The 22,136-nt window shown below is 54.9% G+C and overlaps 7 protein-coding genes across 7 annotated transcripts; 5 read left to right on the top strand and 2 right to left on the bottom strand.

Moving 5' to 3' along the window:
• Positions 1-1,162: 1,162 nt before the first annotated feature.
• Positions 1,163-2,768, top strand: SPBR_02702 (uncharacterized protein; the record flags this gene model as incomplete). The annotated part of the gene is made up of 3 exons (XM_040761005.1): positions 1,163-1,345; positions 1,423-1,963; positions 2,023-2,768. The coding sequence occupies 3 exons, from the start codon at positions 1,163-1,165 to the stop codon at positions 2,766-2,768; spliced, it is 1,470 nt and encodes a 489-aa protein (XP_040620871.1).
• An 80-nt stretch (positions 2,769-2,848) lies between these two features.
• On the top strand, positions 2,849-4,642 carry SPBR_02603 (uncharacterized protein; the record flags this gene model as incomplete). Its single annotated transcript, XM_040760906.1, has 1 exon — positions 2,849-4,642. The coding sequence occupies one exon, from the start codon at positions 2,849-2,851 to the stop codon at positions 4,640-4,642; it is 1,794 nt and encodes a 597-aa protein (XP_040620870.1).
• Positions 4,643-5,490: 848 nt separating this feature from the next.
• SPBR_02232 (uncharacterized protein) lies at positions 5,491-8,925 on the bottom strand (the record flags this gene model as incomplete). Its single annotated transcript, XM_040760535.1, has 4 exons — positions 5,491-6,669; positions 6,804-7,668; positions 7,789-8,160; positions 8,744-8,925. The coding sequence occupies 4 exons, from the start codon at positions 8,923-8,925 to the stop codon at positions 5,491-5,493; spliced, it is 2,598 nt and encodes an 865-aa protein (XP_040620869.1).
• Positions 8,926-11,665: 2,740 nt separating this feature from the next.
• On the top strand, positions 11,666-13,387 carry SPBR_02642 (mitochondrial carrier protein; the record flags this gene model as incomplete). The annotated part of the gene is made up of 1 exon (XM_040760945.1): positions 11,666-13,387. One exon carries the CDS (start codon positions 11,666-11,668, stop codon positions 13,385-13,387), a length of 1,722 nt encoding a protein of 573 aa, XP_040620868.1.
• Positions 13,388-13,700: 313 nt separating this feature from the next.
• On the bottom strand, positions 13,701-14,729 carry SPBR_03026 (uncharacterized protein; the record flags this gene model as incomplete). Its single annotated transcript, XM_040761329.1, has 1 exon — positions 13,701-14,729. One exon carries the CDS (start codon positions 14,727-14,729, stop codon positions 13,701-13,703), a length of 1,029 nt encoding a protein of 342 aa, XP_040620867.1.
• A 1,902-nt stretch (positions 14,730-16,631) lies between these two features.
• Positions 16,632-17,441, top strand: SPBR_03166 (uncharacterized protein; the record flags this gene model as incomplete). Its single annotated transcript, XM_040761469.1, has 1 exon — positions 16,632-17,441. The coding sequence occupies one exon, from the start codon at positions 16,632-16,634 to the stop codon at positions 17,439-17,441; it is 810 nt and encodes a 269-aa protein (XP_040620866.1).
• Positions 17,442-19,806: 2,365 nt separating this feature from the next.
• Positions 19,807-21,947, top strand: SPBR_02460 (uncharacterized protein; the record flags this gene model as incomplete). The annotated part of the gene is made up of 2 exons (XM_040760763.1): positions 19,807-20,742; positions 20,811-21,947. The coding sequence occupies 2 exons, from the start codon at positions 19,807-19,809 to the stop codon at positions 21,945-21,947; spliced, it is 2,073 nt and encodes a 690-aa protein (XP_040620865.1).
• Between the last annotated feature and the right edge of the window lie 189 nt (positions 21,948-22,136).

The raw sequence follows: 22,136 nt of genomic DNA, 5'->3' as shown, positions 1-22,136 counted from the left end.
TACTGCAACCCCCACCTTCCTCGGTAGTGAGAAGTGCCTTTTGGGCCGGTCGTACTTTCTTCTGCGCGCCGTTGCTGTTCGCTGTGGCAGCTGCCTTGTGCCGTTGGCGAATACTCGTTTGTCGCTGCTATCTTACAACCTCATCGTCGTGGCCCTTTCTCACGCCTAAAATGCGACTGCAGGTCAATAATATGCAAAGTCTAGGCTACCAGGCTGCCCACAAGACGGCACACCATACCCCTCATTTGCGCCTTCCTGCGGAGTTTTCAGAGTCTTTGTAGTTGCGCTCCCTGGCTCCACCAGAGTCGTCTGTCGCTCCTTCCCCGAGATCCCTAGTGGGCAAATTAGCGGCAAGCACGCCTCTGAATGGGGGTAGCAAGGAAAAACGGGAAGTAGCCTTGCTGCCCATGTGTCGCAAGTAGCCCCCTCTACGCACGCCCGTGGCTTTTCCGAGTACGACGAATTGTGATTTCATTCGACCATCCAGGTGACGAAAGCTAGCGACACAAACAGTCGCCGAGCGTCGAGGCTGCAATGCACACTTTCACCCTCAAAGGTTGCGCAGCGGCCAGATAAACATTTTCTACAACAGCACACCGACTGCTGAATGCTTTTCGCATACCCGACTCTCCCCGAAGGCACCGTGTACCAGCAGGAATCACCAACGGCGACTTTGGTTCGAATTGCGGCGATCTGTTGATCCAAGCCTTGTCCAACGACACCGTATCAGTTCGTGACGCGATCGTGACGACTCTACGAAATACTGCCCCGTCGCGAACCGCCCAGCACAGACTCCATACATCCCATCCGGAGAGAGAGGGTGTGCAGTCACACGCCAACGCTCAGTGTTGTGTGCATCGCTCTCGCAGAATCTCTTCTCCTCACCCGCCTCATCGTGAACTGAGTGAGACATCTGCACCGTTTGTACCCTTCTGCTGTCCGCCCTGTCGGCAACGCGATTGGGGGAGAGAGAAGCTGCGCAGCCGAGACAGTCAGCGGCGTGCTCTTGCTGTGTTCCACCGAAATACAGGCGCAACTATAGCAACCTGTCGCCTTGCAGATATCCGGCGAAACCCCCCCGGCATTCTAGCAACTTCCCCGACAGACGAAGCAAGCAGCCTACGTTTGCAGCCTGCGGAAGCTCGACCAACACGGGCCGACGATGAATGCGTCCGACATCTTTCGCCAGGGCTTCGTCCCAGGTCCGATCCGTCAACCGCCGCCCCAGCCGAGGTACTACCAACAGCCCTCCAGGACTCAGCCGCCGCCACAGAGTCGCGATAGCGATCATGACGCGCCGAGTCGTGTTGCCCATACGCTGACGGCATGCTGTCGTTGTCGGCAGGTATGCGCCTCCCATCGGAGACACCATGTTGACCAATTGGTCGCCAGCTTGATCTCTCTACTGACTTGAGTTTGCAGCGCAAAACGCGATGCGACCCGACCCTGCCCCGATGCTTGCCCTGTGAGCGCTCCGGTTCAGTATGCGAATACTACGACAGCACCAAGGGCCGCAAGATCAGCCGCTTCTATGTCGTGAAGCTGCAGGAGAAGGTGCGGCAGTTAGAAGCAGAGCTGGCCCAGTTCACGGAAGAAGACCTGCCCGAGGACAACGAAGACATGATCCGGCCAGGCGGCTTCGTTCGCCTCAGCGACTCCGACGAAACGCCCCGCTACCTTGGCCCCAGCAGCGGCATCGCGATGACTCGGCTTCTTATGGAAGAAGCCAAGCGGTACACAGAGTCACAACGCATATCGGAGCTCATCCCCGAGCTAAACGCTCGCCGTATTGAGCGGTTGACACGCATGCAGAGCATAGCCGGGTTGCAGGGTCGTGCTGGCTCCAGCGTCAGCTCCGGGAGTCTGCGCAAGAAGAGCTATCCCATGATCAGCGCTCACCCGGCCGAGAATCTGCCATCACGCCCCATTGCGGACAAGCTGGTGGAAGTTTTCAATTCTCGAGGTACGCATTTCCACGCCACAAAGTATGATCTCCGTACATCTACCAACTTATCTGTGCAGCGCAGGTCTTTACCCCGATACTCCACGAACGCGTCTTCGCCACTCATGTCGATGAGGTTTTCGACGGCAGCACCGACCCGTACAAGAACTTTGCCGTGCGGATGGTCATGGCCATCAGCCTCCAGAAGCTGGATACCCAGTATGCAGGCCTTGCCGATAGTTACTACCTCGCCGCCATGGAGTATTTCGAAGATGTCATCCGGCCAAAGGACATCAGGACCCTCCAATGCCTCGGCCTCATCGGACAGTACTCCCTGCTCACACCGACGCGCACCAACGTTTACCATATTGTCGGCCTTGGTACCAGGATTTGCCAGCAGCTGGCTATTGCTGACGAGAAAACCATAGCCAGCGGCTTTCAAGTCAATCCCCTTCAGCTTGACATGCGCCGACGTCTAAGCTGGATCGTAGCCACAATGGAGCTCGGTCTGGCGCATTCCATGGGCCGTCCCAACGGCCTCGCAAAGGGAAACGACCTGGTTGATGTCGGCTTCTTTGCCGATGTGGACGATGAGTACATCACCGAGAACGGTATCCAGGCTGGTCCTCCGTCAGAGAAGAAACGCGTGGCAATCCACTTCTGCAAAATGCGTATCTGCCAGGCCGAGATCCGCCGCGTGCTCTATGAAAAGAAACGGCCAGAACCGCGCAGCGAGGATCACCCTTGGTTCGCCGAAATGGAAAAGAAAATCAAGGACTGGCTCGACACGGCACCCGAGAACCCTGCCTGGTGCAAGCCTTGGTAAGCCATTACCCTATGAACCTACTCACATGCACTAAAACCTATCCTAACCAACCTCGCAGGTTCACCGGGAGATATCATGCTATGATTGTATCTTTGTACCGTCCGTCGCCCCAAGTTCCAAACCCGTCGCCGGCGGCAGCCCTGCGCTGCTATGATTCATCTGCCTATGTGACAAACCTTGGAAGCCAGCAGGTCAAGAAAGCCGCCATCGACATTACCTGGGTCTTCCTGCTCACAATTTACATGTCGTTGAATACCATCCTCTGGTCTGTCTCGTATCCTGAAGTCAGGGGAAAGCATCCCCGCGAGGAGATCGAGGAGCTCATCAACACTTCACTGGATATTGTCGACCAGTGCTCAGAGCGCTGGCCCGGTGCCTCCGCCGCCTCTCAACTGTACTCGATCTTTGCCAAAGCCTGCCTCCAGAGTTACGACACCCCTGATGAGCAGCAGCAGCAGCAGCAGAAGCAGCAACATCAACTACAACAGCAACAACAGCAACAGCAACACGGTCCGCCGGTGTTTAATACAACGCAATACGGTGGACCTGAAGGATCTTATCACTCACCGTCATCAGACGTCGACCCGAGTTCGCCAATCGCTTCTGGAGTTGTGCCGCTGCCGCCTAATGGATCTGCAAACGCCAAGCAAGAGCAACTTCAGCAGCAACAGGCCCCGATTTTTAGCACTCCGCAATTCGGATATATCTTCAATTCCACGGAACCAGCACCGCAAGCCTCCTACACGTATGACGAAGGGCCGGGCGCCGGTCAACCTCAGTTCCGTTCCGGTTCTATCTTCCTGAACCCAGCATCTACGGAACCGATGGGCCGTCGGTTTTCGTATTTCCCGCCTGAAGGACCGCCCCCATTGACCAACAGCGACAGTTCGCTCCAAAGCGAAGAATTGCCGCAGCCAAGTACCGTTCCTGCACTATCACCGGCTATGATCACGTCCCCTGAATCGTACATTACGCCGCCCAGCACGAATAAGTTCACCACCACGTCTCCTTCAACAACCATAACGGCAGCCTCGTCGCCGACACCCACACCCACAGTTCGGCATATTAGCCCTCTGCCCGTGGGCCTGGGTCTCTCACAGGGTGTGCCACTACCGGTTCCTATCAAGTTTGAGTCGACCCCCACCGGAACACCTCAAACGCAGCAAGCTCAGCTTAACCAGAGGCGCACACCTCCTCAGCCAATCTCTGTCCCGCCTATGCAGCCCATGCAACCTGCGTATGCCATACAGCCACAGCAGCAACAGCAACAGCAACGGCCCCCTTCGCAAAAACAGCCGATGCTGCAGCAGCCACGTCAGGCACCGCAGCAGCAACCACTGCCCGCTCCCTTGGAGCGGACTCAGCAAACATCCGCGATGGGTGGCGACTGGTTCTCGGCACAGCCTCCGTTCATTTCACCTTATGCGTTCAGTACCATCACGGGGGGCGCTGGCGGTTACATGGGGGACCCCACAGCAGCCTTTTCTGGCTACGGTCTCGGCGGCTTTGGAGGCGTTACCAACCCTCTTAGTCCCTTGACTGGGATCTACGGTGGCGCGCCGGCTGGCTTGGGCGCCGGAGGGAGTGGCATTGGCGGCTTGCCAACTAGCCAGCCTGGTTATGCTGGCAACCTCGGCATAGCAGGAGGTGCTGGGGGTGCAGGGTCGGACGGTAGCATGAATGAGGCCTTTGGGTTTGGTGCTGGTGGCCCGGTGAACCTACAGCGGCAAGGCAGTCTTTCGCACGAGCAGCAAATGGAGCTCATGGACGTGCTGGAGACGGAAGGCATGGGCGACATTGACACGTTCTTGAATATGGGCATTGGTTTGGGCGGTGTGAGCGGCGAGGCTCCCCAAGTCGTCAACTGGCAGTGAGCAACGCACCGGAACGGTATTGGACAAGGCTGTCCAATGGCTTATCCACGTATTCTTTATCGTAGGATCTTGTTTGTTTTGAATCGGTACGGATAGATTTGGTCGGAAATGGATTATATCTCATAGACTCTTTGAATGCATTTTATTTATTATTCGGTGTTATTTGAACCCCAGATTAGGAAAACGACACGTTTGACTCACCTGTTAAAATGCCAAAGTTAAAAGTCTTGTTCAAGTTATTGAATTTGTTTTTTTTTTTTTTTTTCTCAAAAAAATATTGTTGCCTTATTTTGCTCCAAAAAATCAAGGAAAAAAAATTATACAAAAAGGACAGGAAATAAATTACGTGCAACTTACTCAATTCGTGTATGAAGTCGGCACTCATAACACAACATGAATAAATACTTTGTAAGTCAAGCAATACTTTGTAAGTCAGGCATGGGTGAAAGTCCTTAAGAAAACAGTTTGGTATAGAAGGCTGGCTGATGCTAAAAATAAAGGTATGGGAACCAACAAAATTTGTAGTGTAAAGCCAAATGCTAACACAAATTGGCACAATAGCAAAAAGTCAAAAACAAAAAAAAAGTAAAAGAAAAAGCAAAAGCTACGATTGGGAGTTACAGCTGGTGGCCCGAGCCAGTGGGTTTGTTGTGTAGACAAAGGAAAACGTAAAGACAATAAAACCAAAAAAAGAGTAAGCTCGCCGCTTGCGGTCGCAACAAAAGAAAGGTTTTCAGTCATGGCCGAACATGAAATAGGCCATGACACTTGTAATCCGTAAGGTAGCGAGAATGAACGAATGACGATAAGTGGTCAAAAAGGAGACGAGTTGGTGAGGGCAGCTTTTCTCAACCTGTTACCCGGCGGACCCACAGTGTCGTGGGCTCATATTCGGCATTCTTGTCGAGTCTCTTGTAGGCACGATGCAGCTTCAAACCAATTTCGTACTCCTCGCGCTGGATTTCGGCAAGATCAGTACGCAGGCCCTCGACCTTGCGTTTCTCCAACTCGCGCTTGTGCAGAACGTCCGGCGTCGCCAAGAGATTGTCGGTGGGCATAAGTTCCGTCATCTGCTTGATGCTGCGGCCAATGTTGATGCGGCGCTGCGCAAGGCTGGCGAGCTGCGCGTTGAACATGGTGACGCGGTCCTTGGCCGTCATCTCGGGTGGGGCCAGTGGGAGATTTTTGTGAATAGACCCTGCCATGGACATGCGGTCAGACGAATCCACACCCTTGGAAGCACCCATGAGATGTTTGTTCCGTAGCTGATTGTAAATGGACTCGTCGGGTAAAGCATCCTCCTCGCTACCGTTGCTGTTGCCAATGTAGTCGCCGCCGTCTTCCGTTTCGCGCAAAGGCGAGTGGTTTCCAGACATCCACGGAGTCTTGAGACTGATCACAATCGGCTCGTTTCCATTCCTAATGGAGTTGGGGCTCGTATGTCCCATGCGTGGTGGACGCCGCCGGTCCATGACATTGCCATCGTCGCCAGGACCCGGTAGCGGCTTGGTGACAATCGGTACTGGCTTCTGTCGTGGCGGTGATGCCTGTTGCACGGGATTGCTTTCGACTTGGACCACTGGCCGGCGTTTTGTCGATTGGAATGGCGGACTAGACCGCAGAGGGTTGGGCACGGAAGGCATCTCAGGCGCATCCGTGGCGTCGAATTCGGCCAGCGACTCGTGCACCGTGGAGTTGTAAGTGGTAGTGCTGAACCGGGACGGAGGCTGTGTCCATTCGCTGTCTTGTGGGGGAGGCGGCGGTGAGACCGGGGACGAGCCAGTGTTGGGATGAACGCGGTTGTTGTAGTTGAAAGGGTCGCTTTCATCGTAACTGGCCAGACTCTGGTGCGAAGGAGTTGGCTTCCGTTTAATTTTGGACGATACCGGGCGCGTGGACTGCGGCAGTGTACCTGACTTCAGCTGTTGGGATGACGGGGACTCTTGGTAAGTGGGGTCTGCAGACATTGGGGGACTCGGGTAACTTTGGGTGCCGGGCGTCGCAGGGGACAATGGCGTCTTGGTGGTCTGTGTTTGGGTTGTTAGTGCTGAAGTGCTGAGTGCTGAAAGGCCACTACGACGCTGCAGGCGACCGACCGCTCGGATTGGTGTTTCATCCCTGAGTGAACACTTGCAGGGGGGGAGGGAAAGGGGGGACTTACAGTGCTAGCAATGTTCTGGCGAGGAGGTGATGAGATGATGGACGGATTTGCAGCAGTGGTGCTGTCTGCAAGTCTGGGCAGGGAGGCAACGCGTTTGCTGCTCTTGCGCGGGATGTTAAGCGGCTTTGCTTCCGGTGTGTCTTGGACGGGCGCAACCAGGGCTGTGCGGCCGCTCGCACCATGCCATGCAGGTCGATTGGACGTGAACGCTCCTGCAGCAGGATCTGTCGATGACGAAAAATCTTTAGGCTGGGATTCAACCGCTGGTGACCGCGGCGACACGGGGTCCTTGGGAGGCAGTGGAGGTTGTGGAGGTTGAGCTGCTGAGGTAGACGATGTCGACGGGTTTTTCGTACCAGTCCCAGTCTGTACGGTGCGACGAAGCCGGCTGGCAAAGCTGGCAATGCCGCTGGCCCCGGAAGCCGATTTACCCTCCATAAAGGTTGCTTCTGTCGGGCTCGTCGAATCGACTGCCAGACCACGCGCATACTCTGCAGGTTTAACCTGGCTTGGCCGCCCCTTTTGGGAGCTTGTCAGCTCGCCTGTCTGTGGATCCCAGCGAACCTCGCCGCCCTTGTAGCCGCGCTTAGAGGAGGCGATGGAGTTGCTGCGCTCCTGCTGCGTCTGGTGCATCTGTTGCAGGCGTTCTTTTGACTTCGTCTCACGCAATGTCTTGGCAGCAGCGTCTGCCGTTTGTCGCCGTTCCCGCCGCATCATGGGAATGTTGCTTCGCGACGCAGACGGCGGCCGGCCATCGTGGGCCGGTTCCCTTTGTTGAGTCGCCTGCGTCGCAGCCATGTCGAAATGAGGCTCGCTTCGCTCGACGGGGCTGATATCTGGGGCAGTCGGTGGGGGATTATGAGGCCTGTGACTACGGTTAGGAGAGAACGTGGAAAGTGTGTATGCTATGCCAGCGGCGGACGCAGGAAATACTCGTTCACGTCAAGCCACTCCCACTCCGGTTTACAAGGGGTTGTCGGCTTACGCTAATTCGGCAGCAGAAAGTTCAGGAGAGCTCTCCGGGGATACTCCGTCAGCGTTCCTGAGGTCCTTGGGCTGCGAGTAGTATAGATACTGCGATCGGGGGTCCTGGTACCGGTAGGATGGCTGCTGTTGATGATGCTGCTGGTGCTGATATTGCTGGTATTGTTGCTGCTGGTATTGCTGCCCGCCTGCAGACTGGCTATAGCCGTGGTGCTGGTATTGTTGCGCCTGCAGTGGCGGCTGTTGCTGCTGTACCTGAAAGGTCGTGTTGATCGGACTTGGCTGGGAGTAGATGGACGATGCGGGACGAGTTGCGCCTCGCTTCGGGTTCCTTGCCGGAGGCAGCTGCGAGTGTTGAGACGGTGCTGTGTTTCTGTTTGTATCGGTCCGCAAGGTTAGTCCGCCGTCGAGGAAGGGAAAAAAAACCGAAAGAGCTGACGGGGGTAGAGAAGGACAGACGAGAGAAAGAAGAGTGATAGATCAAGCACTGACGAGATCAACAAGCTGGAAAATGGCTAGTCAATTCGCGTAACAAAAAAGCAAGCTGGCAAGTTACTGAAAGTCCCGTTTATTGGCTGTCCGTTCCACTCGCACAGATCAAAGCCACGACGCTGAAGAAGAAACATGAGAAAGACACCATAGGCAAGGATGGGCGGTCGAACGCTGGGGAATTTGGTTGAGGAACTGGCCAACGCCAAAATAGGGAGGGAGATAAGCAGGGACTGGACCGGACAAGGAGATTAATTGCACCAGGGGAGGTTTCTGGTGGAGAATGCGACGATGTTGTGGGGTGTTGAGGGGCCTCATCCACTGAACAAGGGTGCAAAGGGACTGGACACTGAGGGGTGTGGCTGTGGACGTTCGAAGGTTTAGGCGAACTCCGCTGCGGTAACCGTTCTTCGGGACGGCCATCAAACAACTTGAGAAACGTAATAAGACGCGACATAAGTACTTACAATTGCTGCTGTTGTTGGAGATGTTGTTGCTGCTGTTGCAAGTATTCTCGTTGAAACTGTTGGTATTGTTGGTATTGCAACTGTTCGTGCTCCTGCTGCTGATGCTGTTGTTGCTGCACAAACTCGCGCGGTGGGAAGGCTGGCGCCGGACCGCCTTGGATGGAGTAGCTGTAGCCTGACATTGTTGATGTGACGACGGTTCAACGGTCGCGAACCACGACCTGCGAATCAGATTCTTGCTGTGTTCGTTCTTGGGAGGGGGGGTTGGACTCGGCGTGTCAGTGTCCGTGTGCCAAAGAGTATCGGACTGGTCTGTCGTCTGCTCTGGTTTTTCAGCCTTAACGGATCGAGTCAAGATGGGATGGAAGTCGAGAACGCCGATATATATCCTTCGTCACGCCGGCCCCCGAGTCGCCGTTTCCTGACACCACTCCTTTGGTGGTTTGCTTTGAGCCGTCTGCAAATGTCGTTCGTGTCGCCAATGTCCAGGGGAGATGCCTGTTCGCCTTTGACGTCTCTAACATGCAAATCCCCCCATCGGGCACGGCGATGCACGTCACGGCGCGATGTTGATGTCTTCTCCGGCTGCGTTGCGAGGCCGTGGCGATCGTGCAGCCGTGTGCGTTCCTGGGTGCGCCTGAGCGTGTGGGGACACTGGCTGATGTTCTGCCCACCTTGATTGTGGTACTTTTATCCAGCGATCCCGGATGCCACACGGCACGTCACGACACCACCCGTCTTTTGGAATCTTGGCTGGCCGAGTGGAGGCAAGGGCAAATGGAAGAACAGAATGGTGCCTAGAAGAATCACTTAAGCAAGCGCATGAATGGGCTCAAATTGCAGTCGACTGTCCTCGGCATCCGTTGTTCTGGATCCAGCCCGTCGAAGACGGAGTAGATTTATCGGCGGAGGATCGTGCGGGCGATGTAATTCTGGGTCGAGATAAGTGACGTAGTGTTCAATGGTCGCGTGTTTCAAAGGTCAAGACGAGAAATGTTTCTGTGGGCGCGTGGGTTGCTATCGGCTTCGTGCGTAAGTATCGTCAACACTCTCAACGTTGAAATGGGTGTCGTCCTTCGACACTGTCTGAGGGAACTTGAAAGATATAGAAAAAGGAGAGGTCGCGGGTTGCGTCGTGCGTTTGACCAGGAACCTTGCTTTGTCTGAATGCGACAGAACCGAATGTGCCTAATTGAGTGGCGTGCACAGAGTAGCGTCTCTTAGCCTGGCCGTTTTGGTGTCGCTTGTTTGTCGTCTGCAGCTGGTGATGGGCGCTTTTCCCCGCAACACAGCCACCCGTTTGTATGTACTTCGTAGTCTGCCAAGCTGAATGGAGGTGTTGATTCTGAGCTGAGGCGTACTTCGTATCGCACCACACTGTTTCTTGGTCTCTCTGTGGTCTAGACGGGCGGTCGCTGCAACAGGTGTAAACAGACGAGGGAACGCGGACACGGCTGACGCCGCGAATTGGAACTAGATTAGCACATTGGTTGGCTGTCAGAAATCGCGGTTGGAATGTCGACGGCCAGGGGCAAATTGATATCCCGTTGGCGATGTTTGTTTCGACGGCTTTTGTAGCCTGGCTGCGACTTCCACGTGTGTCGAAATACAACCCGTATGCGCGTAATAATGGCAGGAGCGAACGGTGACATATACTCACCTGCGGAGTGTGAGGCTGTTCATCTCTCCTTCCTGAAAGGTCGAGGCCTTACAACAATCCCGCCCGTCGTTTGATTTATGACATAATCTTAGCCGCGATACTCGAGACAAAGTGTGAAATAATCTCCACTGACATGGCGAGATAAAACGCCTGTGCTGTCCCTCCCTCATCTACGAACTTTGTTTAGTTCACCATCCCTGATAACGCTTCCAGGCCCATGTCCATGCTGGCGTACAAGTACGCGTAAATTGATCACTTGTTCCCGTTGAGAGTGGTTCCTGTCCCCAAATTTTCTGAATTATTTATTTTAATAACTTATTCGATTTTTTTTCTTTTTCTTCTTCTTCTTCTTCTTCATCTTTTTTTATGTTCGTTTTTGCAAACTGGACAATGTCCCTTATGGCTGGTTGACAACCGACGTGAGATGAGCATCGCGGACGCGAACTGCTCGACATTTACGAATGACGTGCGGCAGGGACTGGCCAGGAATAAGGCAGAGGTGGCCCACCAAGCCAGCTCTTGGTGCGTTTCACCTGGAGCTGGGGTGCGCCAATTTGTGTACACGTCCGTGGATCCATTCTGCCAGCGGACCCAAGCGTGTTTCAAGGCCCTGCATGAAAGGTAAATGGTGGCACTTTGGGGCAGCCCTGCCCAATAATCAAAATGGCAGGGAAAGGGAGCAATGTAGCATTCGTCCCCCCTTTTCTTCCTTCGATTTCATCCCGTCTTTTTGCTCTTTCTGAGCCTCGACGCACGGTTTTGTGTTGTACTTTGAGATAAGCTCTCGAGTATCGCGACGTGGACCGCAACCACGCAGAGTCACGTGAATTTTTGCCAACTAGCTGGATGAAGCTGTCGCGTACCTCGCCGTGGTCCTTTTGACATTGAATATTGATATCTGCGACATACGGGTGAAGCTCTTGAAACTCTTGAAGCACACATTTGTATGTCGTTCCTGCTTAGTATGCTGGAAACGCCGAAAGTGATTTGGTGCTTCACGGAGAACATGAGCCACAGCATATAAAGGTTAACGACCCACTGCTGCCAGCTGCTGTCAGCTGCCCCACTATGGCCCCGCTACTGCCACCCGGGACGAGGCTTCGTTCCTGGCTTTCCCGTTAGCCAAAGTGCGATGGTAACCGGCGGATGCTCTGAGTGACGTAGTGCGCCGCGTTTCCTCGTTTTGATATTAAGCTCGACTTCTTGGCAAGAGCTTCCACCCGACGACTGCCGGGACAAGGCTATGCTGCATCGGCTGCACAATGAAGGGGCGCGATGATAGTGTTTCTGTTGGAACGGGGCCCGTCAGAAACCGTGGCAACAGCAGTACCAGCGCTGATGGCGACAAGACTGGTGCCGGCGGCACAAACGACGGCATCTATGGCGGCGACATCTATCCCGGCGTTCTCCCTGCTGTCCCGGCCGACGGCGTGCCGGTCATTCCGAACAAGGACCGCCGCACCGACGCCGCCACTGCAGCGTCGGCCGCTGGCGTCCGGGCCCTGTCGGCGCAGGCACTGCAGTTCTACTTCCGTGCGCCGGTCAAGGCATTCTTCCGCACGCGGGTCGACTATCTGGCATACGCACGCGGCGCCGACGGCGGATTCGCGGCGAACGGTGCCGGCTCATCCTCGCGGCTCTGGGCATGGTTCAGCGGCACGACCCCGGGCGTGTTGACCCTGGCCATCAAGCGGCACGGCTGGTCCGTTGTGCCCGACCAGGTGATGCCGCCGCTGATGGCCAACATTGGCGTGGCGGCCGTGCTGTACACAAGCTACCTGCAGATCCTGGCCCGGCTCCACCCGGAAAGTGGCCAGGCGCGCAAGCGTGTATACCCTCCACCAGCACCAATGGAGACGTTTGTGGCTGGATTCCTCGCCGGAAGCATTCAGAGTCTAGTGGCGGCGCCTCTCGACGCCATCCAGGCACGCTACGACCATCGGGACGTGGCCGCGGACGCTGTCGGCAACGGCAAAGGCGCCCCTCGGAGCATGTGGGCCTTTAGTGCAGCCAAGCTGCGCGAGATTGGGCTGCGCGGTATTTTTGCCGGCTGGGGCCTGTCGTTTGTCAAAGACAGCTTCGGCAACGGCGTGTTCTTTTCCGTGTTTGAATACGTCAAAGCCCAGAGCTACTACAGCTTTGTGGCATACTACTACGGCGCGCTCGACGGATCAAAGATTATGGAGCAGCAGATGCGGGAGCAGACGGCGGAGCGGCGGAAGCAGCAACGGCAGCAGTGGGTGCAGGGCCAGGTCAGTGGTCTCGAAGCCCGCGTCGAGAGCGCAAAGCACACGCTACATGGCGACAAGGCGCACAGCTCCGACCAAGAACACATACATCACCAGCACCCGCCGATACCCCTGGTCCCCAAGGCATGGGCGGAAGCTCGAGCAAGGGAGCGGGCAGAGAAGGAAGCGGCCATGCCTCTTGTGATCCGGCCTCACTATGCGCTGGAGCCAACATTCTTGCTGCTGGCCGGGGTCAGTGCTTCGTTTGCCCAGCAGGTGCTCTTGCATCCGCTCACACACTTTCAAGTTGTGCATTGGGACATGCTGGAAGATCTCGATGCCGCAGTGAAGGCCGACCGTGAGGCAGCAGCAGCACGGGCCGCTGCATCCAAGTTTGCTACTACGACGAATGGCAACGGCGGAGCTGCTGGCCGTGACGGTTCGGGCAACGGCACTGCAAATACCAACAGTTTACGCAACCGCCTCGGCCGTGTCTTCCGCTTGCCACGGTTCCATTTTATGCGCACATACTACCACGCCTACTTACAAACACTGAGCACATGTACCGACATGGCGGCGGCCGAGGGCCGTTCGCTCATGTCATGGCTCTACCGCGGATTTTGGTGGAATACCATCCGGCAGGTACCGAGCACAAGCGCCGGCCTGATCATCTTTGAGCTGTTGCGGCGAAAGTACGGCATGTCTGGGGAGGAGGTGCGGATCAGCCAGGATGGCTATGATATTTTGCTCCGCTAGGAAGGCGACGTGCGGTTCACTTACTCATTCTCTACTATTTCGGTTCCTACTGGGTTCTCTGCTCTTCACTTTTTTCATATCTGGACGGCGTAGCATTAGACAGCGTTGATTTTATTCTGGCCACAAGGTCAACCTTTGATTTCCGTCATCTCTCCTGCCTCGATATAGTACACATAGCCTAACTACCCTGTAACGTCATCTCCCCACCCAACTCATATTGAAGACAAACAATCTGAGCCATGAAACCGTGTAAGTCTACCATGAACATCGTCTACAGGTCTTCATTGGCACAGTCGTCTCTCGTTGACCTAACCTAATCATCGTCTGTGCTGTCACCATCTGCCGGCGCGCCAATGGGATCCGCCGGCTTGGTGGGTTTGGTTGGCACTGGTTGTACCGATGGCTTCGAGCCAGATCCCGTCAATGCTGGGGGTAGAGGATGGAAGGTCGGGCTGTGACTGCGCTGGATGGAGGATGTCAGAGGCGAGTCTGCAACGGTAGGCGAACAGCCGCTGCCTGCACCGGCGGGCAAGCTGCCGGATATTGTTTCCGTCACATTGACTGTCTGTGTAAACTCGATGGTACTTGTAGACAAGGCAATGCGTGTCAAGTTGACGGTGGCAGTTGTTCGCACTGTTGTGAATACCGTCTCCGTCGTTGTCGCTGGCCCCGTGGCGGTTTGCGTCGTCGTGTCGGTCCGAACAACGGTAGACGTAGTGTTGACAGTCCTTGTAAGGACCACGGTCGACGTTGCGCGGAACCCGGTTCCAGCTCCCGTGGCAGTCAGGGATGTCGACGAATTGGACCACTTCGGGGTTGGAGCATGCGCTGAAGGCGCCGCTGTGGCATTCGTGGCCGCAGAGATGGTCTCAAAGATGACGCTGGTCCGAAAGAACGTGTACGTCTCACTGAACCGCTCTGTTATAGGCACAGCCGCAGTTGTCGACGTGGCGGCATCCGTCGGCGTGACTTTGTCTGTTTGTGTCTCTGTGACGGTTGACGTGACAGTTGCGGTGGACGTGACGTTGGCGCGCACGGCACTCGTCAGTGTGAGCCATGTCGTCTCAGTGTCTGTTGTTTCGAACGTTTTTGTATAGTTCAGCGTGACGCGTGAAAAAGGGACATCGGGCGCAAGTGGTGTTGTTGGAGTTGGAGGGACGGTCGGTGCGGCATTGCTTGACTTTCGCAGGATTGTCGTGGTCTCAGTCACAGGGGAGCCTTGTACCTGGTCCCGGCCGAGCAGGTGAGGCTGTTGTTGTCCATTTGGTGCTGCGACTGTGAACTGGGCAAGGTTGATTGCACAGATCGCAACGCAGGTGAGTATCCGAGAAATTCCTGCCATTTCTATCATGTTTAAGGAGGAAGGAGGTGCAAACAGTGCCAGGCGTCTAGATGACGAACAGACACCAAAGCAAGTCTCGCCAAGATGATATTTTCATATGTGGAAGATGGAAGACACACAGCACGTCCTGTCTCCCATGTTCCATGTTCGGATAGTATGCACTTTTAAGGTATGGGAATCGGTTCCACTGGGAATTTACCTATCTCGAAGACGGGATCCTCGCCAAGATAATGTATATGCTTCATATCTGATCAGTCCGGTCAGGTCACCGGAGATGGACATTTGCGATATAGGATTCGGTGTGCAACCGGTAAACTCGAGTGGCCATTTGGGGAACTGCTCTCCAAAATTGCTATGGCGACAGAGGACTCTGTCAGTTTCATCCCATGTTTTCGGGATCTATATTGATGGCAATATGGGCAATTTGAGGCCTGCTTTTTTCCGACCACAACAAGGCCAGGAACACAATTCAGAACAAGCCTGCCGCAAGTGCGATATTGCCTGAAACAATGAATATAGTATTATGTTAAGTGTATATAAACAAGTCGCCGGCAGGAACACGGAACGCACTTACAGCCGATCGGACGTGGCAGATGGCCCGATTGTGCCTGGATCAGCCTAAGTCTGCCAAGCTTGACAGAGCCTGCCCGCCACGGCTGAGTCTGTCGATCGCTGATGGCAAGGTCATGGCGTTGACCGCAAGGAATATGTCGTACTTCGCATGCTCAACCAAAAAGACCCACAACAAGAGCTCACGCCACCGACTGGCCCTGCCATAGTCGCAACTATCTCGTCCTCCAGCTCTTCGGTATTCGGCACCTAAAGTACTCCGCCGGCGTGATGCAGGGGCAGGGGATCGAGGGAAGCCGAGAGGAGGCACATTTGTTGTTGAGTAGAATAGGGAGGAAATTGGATTATCGGGTATGTCGACGACCGTCTTCTTTCTGCTAAGAAACGTTGCTTGTCTGTGACCTATAATAAAGGCATAAGTCAGCTTTGGACGATTTCTTTAATAGCGAGACATTCTATATGAATATATCTTGATGTAGAAATAGACCGCCATCCGCACGTACTCCAATTGTTGTGTCTCCCCAACTTACAGCAGCATTGGATTCAGAAAGCAGCACAACTCAACGAAGTCCTCTCTGCGCTTCTTATTGCACTGCCCATGTTTTCCCGCGTTCCAGACTTCACATCCACTAGGCGGGCCGGATTCGAAAACGATTACGACGCACGACGTATGGCAATCTGCTCGTTGGTTCGGATTCATGCGTAGTTTAGGTCAGCATAGTGTCGTTAGCCCGTGCTTGAGAACAAGCATATATCGTCTTGGAGGTACCGTACCCTGTATGTCGAACTGACGCTAGCGAATACGGGTACGATTACACGGTCATACTGAGTACGACGTACAACATACATGTATGTCGTATTACGCTGTTCCGCAGACCGCGCCTAACACCGGAGTACCTAGATTTGCGTCCGGTATGCTGGCGCCGTTAGCAAACAACACCAAAACAGAGAACAGGAAGACAAATAAGAGCGAGGGGCTCAGAAGACAAGGGCAGCTTTGGAAGCTGATTTTTGTACTGAATGACGATCCTGCTTACTTGCCAAGCACTAGGAACAAGTACATTTTCCTTGACCAGGATGGACTACAGTTCGGGGATGTAAAATCCATTCCGTTCTGGATGGCGGTGTCCGGCTTGTAGACGGGGCTGACGACCTATGGAGGTATAAAGAGCGTTGTAGATCCTGCTCTTACCACTGTTAAGACTCTCTCGGCTCGACCCGTACAGCCAACAGACACAACTTCTCCAACTTACCTCATCTTTTCTTTTCTTTGTCATCTCCATCGCCCCTGACTCTAGTCCCTTCTCGACTGCCTATAAACCAATCGACACAATGGCGTCAACAAAACTGTCCGTTATCGTCACTGGCGCTGCCGTTGGCCTCGGCAAGGCGATTGCCATGGAGTTCCTGAAGCGTGGCTGGCAGGTGGCCCTCGTCGACATTGCTGCCGAGAAGCTGGCGGCCACCGTCGACGCGATCAATGCGCTTGGCCATCCTGGCGAGGCCCTTGGCGTCGCGGCCGACATCACCGACGAGGCCTCTGTCCAGTCCGTCTTTGACAAGAGCGTGGCCGCGTTCGGCCAGGTCGACGCGCTCGTCAACTCGGCGGGCATCATGGACAAGTTCCACGCCGTCGGCGAGCAGGATGTGGCGTTGTGGAACAAGGTGCTGGACGTAAACGTCAATGGTGCGTTTCTGCTGTCGCGGCTGGCGGCGCAGGAGTTTTTGCGGGAGGGCCGTGTCGTCCGCAACGGGGACGTCTCGGGCGAGGTCAAGACGGGCGGTGCGATTGTCAACATTGCGTCGATTGCGGCGTTCCACGGCGGCGTGGCCGGCGTGGCGTACACGACAAGCAAGTATGCGGCGATCGGCCTGACGACCAGCACAGCGGCCGCGTACGCGAAGCAGGGAATCCGATGCAACGCCATCTGCCCCGGCAGCATGGAGACGGCCATTGCAGAGGACTCTGATTACAGCAGCCTCGGCCAGCAATTCGCTTCCGTGATGAAAGTCAACGAGGTGTCTGCCGGTTTCGCAGACACCGGGCGGCTGGGCCGTCTTGTCGTGTTTCTGTGCGGCGAGGACGGACAAGACGTTAACGGCGCTGTCATCAAGGTCGACCGCGGCTGGACGGCCATCTAAGGTGGCTGGCCGTTATTGCCATCTCTAGTTCTGTCTTTACTCTGTTCATCCTCTTCAAGTTGATTGGTTTTTGGGTTTGCCATTCCCTCGACTTATTTTGATTATTTATCTTTGGACGGCATTTCTCGGAAACGAAGCTTTCGGGGTGGTAGAGGGACTTTAGTAGGACCAGCACGGGAATGTCGAATCGAGGATAGGATCAAGGAGTCTTTGGGGAGTTGTGTCGAGCGCTGTGGTATGAGTAGAAGATCTGTTATATAGATTCAAATGGACACTTCGCAATAGAAATGGTTCTCTAGCGAGTCCTGGCACTCTTTGGAAATCAAAATCAAAATAAAATCAAAAGGTGCCGTGCACATTTGGGCTTGGGAACAGACGAGATTCTACTCCAAAATTGTCGTGTACGCCTCCAGTGCCAGTCGACCGACAACAAACCCTCTCCGTCACCGTTCGCAATTCTGTTTGTTTTTATCTTGCATGCGGACGATTTGCCGGTGTTAGTCAAACAAAATAACGCCAGAGCCGGCTCCTAACACATCCACCACTCGTCCATCGTTCGCCTCGATTATTTTCTTCCTCCCTTCTCGCCTCTCCGGCCTCCTCCCTCTCCTTAGCAGACAATGTCACGTGCGACGTGTCGCCGCGTTCTGTTTTCAAAAATAATAATAAATAAAACGAGAAGGAAAGCATAGCAACCGCACCATTTTTTATCGGCCACCTCTCCTTGAAAAACAAGAACAGACGCCCCTCCAGAGCCCTACGCGTAGCTAGGGGCGTATTCTTTCAACGCGAGAGGCGACTCACTTAGCAGCTATGCCATAAACACACGCCCCTCTACTTGGACGGGGCGACAGAGGTACATCGGTACCTGATGGCTAACAGATTGCCGTGTCTCCACCACTGTCTATTGTTCTGTAAATTAGCAAGCCCTACGAGACGCCTCTTGCAGATGTACTCCTTTAGAGACGCACAAAATTTAGTGCACAGCTCATGATGCTGCCGTGAGTCCGTAAAAGGCACCCGAAACAGACGGACTCCCAAAACAAACTGAGAACGAGCTGTAAGCTTGCGTTTGACATGGGCTTATAATAGCTCAATGGGAGCTCATTCCGCTGATAGAAGTCCTACGCCAGTCTGCTGTCTGCTGCATCCATTGTGTATACTTGTGATGGGTGAGATACCAGCACAAACCTGCACGAACGTACATACAGTAGAAGAAAAGTGGCCTCATGGCATCGTGTGATGACTGCAACGACAAGGAAACATCAGACCCTGTCATACGACCACATAGTCTACGTCATCGCCTTTCACACCGCCACTACACGAGCAGAGAGAGAGACTATCCTGCTCTTCGTCGTCGACGTACATCGAGATGAAACATCGTGAAGACGATGCAGCTCTCGGGGAGAGTATGCTCGTCCTCCGGCCGTTCACACTGCGCCCAGGAACGTCTGATACGTCTTCGTGGTCCTTTGTACTTCTCACACCGAATCTCCGTATACCTCGTAGTGCAGGGCCAGTGCAGAGTGCTCCAAACCCATCACAGATACTGCCACCCGCCAAAATCAAAGGGGCGAGAGGAGCTTCTCCGGCCTTTATTCGTGGGCCCCTTTCGCGAGGAAGGAACAATAGAGAGCTCCTTCCGCATGAAGCGAGTCCTCGGTGTCCCACTACGCCACCCGCAGAGGGTAGTCTCCGTAGACGCACTCGTGCCTGCCTCTTTTGAACGGCAGCTGCCCATGCGCAGAACCTGCTCGGATGTGCGCCCTTCCGAATAAAAGCGCGCAGATGCCCTGCCATGGCTGCCTAATATGCTCTTCGCACGTCCTTCTCTCCATCTCGTCAGGTTCTCTTCAGATCGTCGTCAGATTTTGGCTGTGCACAGGGCGTGAATCTGAGAAATTGACAAGAGCTTGCAGTCGTTTTTTGCCGACTTGGGCTTGCCTCTCCTTTTAGCACGTCTGCGCATTTTTGCACTCTTTGACTGTTGTTTACTGCACTCTCTGCACACCTTCTGCCACTTGGCTTTTTTTCTTTTTTCTTTTTTTTGCGGCTCACATATAATCTGGCCGTTATTTTTTCTCCCTCTCTGCTTACCTTCTTCTTTTCCCACCTCTCTTCTTGTCTTTGACAATCTTGTTTGCCAGGATCCTTCCTGTTTTCCGTTCATCTCTCTTCTGTCTTGTGCTTGAGAGACAACAAGACAGCAATACCAATTTCCTACACCCCTATTGTCTATCAAAGGTAAGCCGTCGTATCGTGTCGTTGCATGTCAGGCGTCTCGCGTTTGTTCTTTTGTTCGTTTGGCCGTTTGGCTGCTAACAACTGATTTTTGGTATAGTGCCAAGACCAGAAAGCAAGCACAATGGGAGGTATATTCACCCTCGACCTGGGCGATGAACCCGGCACGCCGCCGTCGGTCCGCTCATCTGTCGTGTCCATGACATCGGACCAAGATCCCGTTGTGTCTGTCGCTGCCCCAGTCGACATGCAGCGCGCCGATGACTTTGCCAAGGGTCGTGTTGCTCGTCCCATCACTATTTCAAACAGTATGGGAGTGATGCGTAACAGGTCCGCTGCGGTATCGGCCTCTGCTATCCTCGGCACCGTCCCGTCTGCCACCCAGCCGGACCTCGACGTCGCTCGTCTCTTTGAACAGCGTGACGGCTCGGACAGCGACGAGACCATTGACTGCGGACATGGCTACCCTCGCGGTGACCGTGTTGCCCCGTCTCGTCAAGAATTGGCCGAGGAAGCAGCCAAATGGCAGTATGATAAGCCAGTTGTCTCTCCCGAGGACCACCTGCACGAGGTGGACGGCCCTGATGTCACCGTCGGTATCGAGTGGGAGTTTTTCATTGACCCTCAGTCCAGCCCCTACGGGGACATGGACAAGGTGCCCGACACTGGCTATCCCGCTCCCGCTGTCACGAGACCGGGCACGATCGAGAACCTCCCTCAAGTGTACCATGTGGCCAAGGCTCTCAACGATGCCAACATCCGTGCGGCCACCCGCTGTGAGGTGCAGTATGCCCTTGTCAATCCCACGTATGCGGCACTCCGCTTCCCGGACGTGGACCATCTGAAGATCAAGAACGACCGCTTCAGCGAGTACTTTATCGTTGGCGTCGATGCCAGTGTCCGGGACGACGGCCTCAAGATGGAGAAGGAGAAGTGGAAGTCGGTCGAGATCGCCTCGGCTGTAGTCACCGCAAAGCGCCTCGGAGAAGTCGAGAAGGCGTTTGAGATTATTCTTGAAACTTTCCACGTGAAAACTAACGAGAGTTACGGGCTTCATGTCGTGCGTGTTCTTCTGCCTACCTCATCCCCTTGCCCCGAAAGACTCGTCATCTTGCTAACAGAACCCAGCACGTGGGAAATGGCACTCAAGGATTTTCAAACGTTTGGATGCGCTCGACCGCCGCCCTTGTCTGGGCCGCCGCGCCTCTGTTTGACGGCTTCCATCCTGTCTTCCGAGGCCCGTGCGATGGGCACATTCGCAGCATTCGCTACTTTTCCGAGGCTGCCACTGACGGCCAGACGCTCCGCGTTGACGTCGGCGACGAGGATCCTGGCGACCTGCCCATCACGCACACCTTTGACGTGGCCAAAGGTGCGACCATCGCGTACCACATTCCCAACGTGCGTCCTGGCCGCCCGGATGTGGCCTATGAGTTTGGCCCCCAAGCTCGCGATCCCTTGTCCCGCCCGCAAAAGATGGGTGTTCGCGAGGCCGCTCCTATCCAGGCGTATTTGGAACGGGATGGGCTTTGCCCCCGTTGCCCCGCGGACCCGCACATGGGCTGGCATGGTGTTGTGCGGTTCCTGCACTCACCGACGGCGCGCAACACGCTGTCCTTGCTGAGAAACTCTGCGACCATGGGCGGTCGCATGAATTTCAATTTTGATAATCTGCGGAGACAGTCGAACGATGCGTGCACGCGGCCGCGCACCATCGAGTTCCGCCAGCACGCCGGCACGACTGACATTTTTGCCATCACGCATTGGGCACGCGTCTGTGCGGCCATTGTCAGCGTCGCACGTCCCATCAAGAAAGCCGTGGACGCCTCGGACAAGAGCATCGCCGGCCCCAGCGTGGCGGAGGACGCCGACTACGGGCTCGCCAACAACGCCAAGGTGGCCGTGCTCGCCCACAAGGCCGTCAAGGGCACTCTGCAGCAGACCACCTATGATGTCTACAACTTCATGGTGGACATTGGCGCCATCGTGTCGTTCCACTACTACCTCCGTGGCTTCCCCGTGTACAACACGCTGGGCTCTGGCTCGGGCCAGGCGTCTGGCCTGCTGATTGCCATTCGCGACAAGCACAGAATCCCCGCCGATCGTCTCCGCGGCAAGCTGGGCGTCCACCAGGTCAAGGGCGCCATCAAGCGCCGTGCTCGCCGGGCTGGCCGCGCTGTCAAGGAGTTTGCCACAGCCGCCGCCACTGGTGTCAAGAACAAGTCCGCGCTGACTTTCAAGACCATGAACAGTTGCTTCAAGTAGGTCGCGGTATCGTCCAAATACTTTGTGCTCTGCACACGATCGAGTCGAGTTGCCTTTTGTCTTTTGAAGGTGGAAGCGTGACCTGTTCGTTTTTTTTTTTTTTTTTCAATTTTTCTCATACACAACCACCCCACTCATTGATTTGCACGGTAGATGCACCGCTTGTTTCGTTTTGCATGTTTCGTCATT

The sequence above is a fragment of the Sporothrix brasiliensis genome, assembly GCF_000820605.1.
Source record: "Sporothrix brasiliensis 5110 chromosome Unknown Cont17, whole genome shotgun sequence".
NCBI lineage: Eukaryota > Fungi > Ascomycota > Sordariomycetes > Ophiostomatales > Ophiostomataceae > Sporothrix > Sporothrix brasiliensis.
This window is presented reverse-complemented; position numbering and strand designations above follow the sequence as displayed.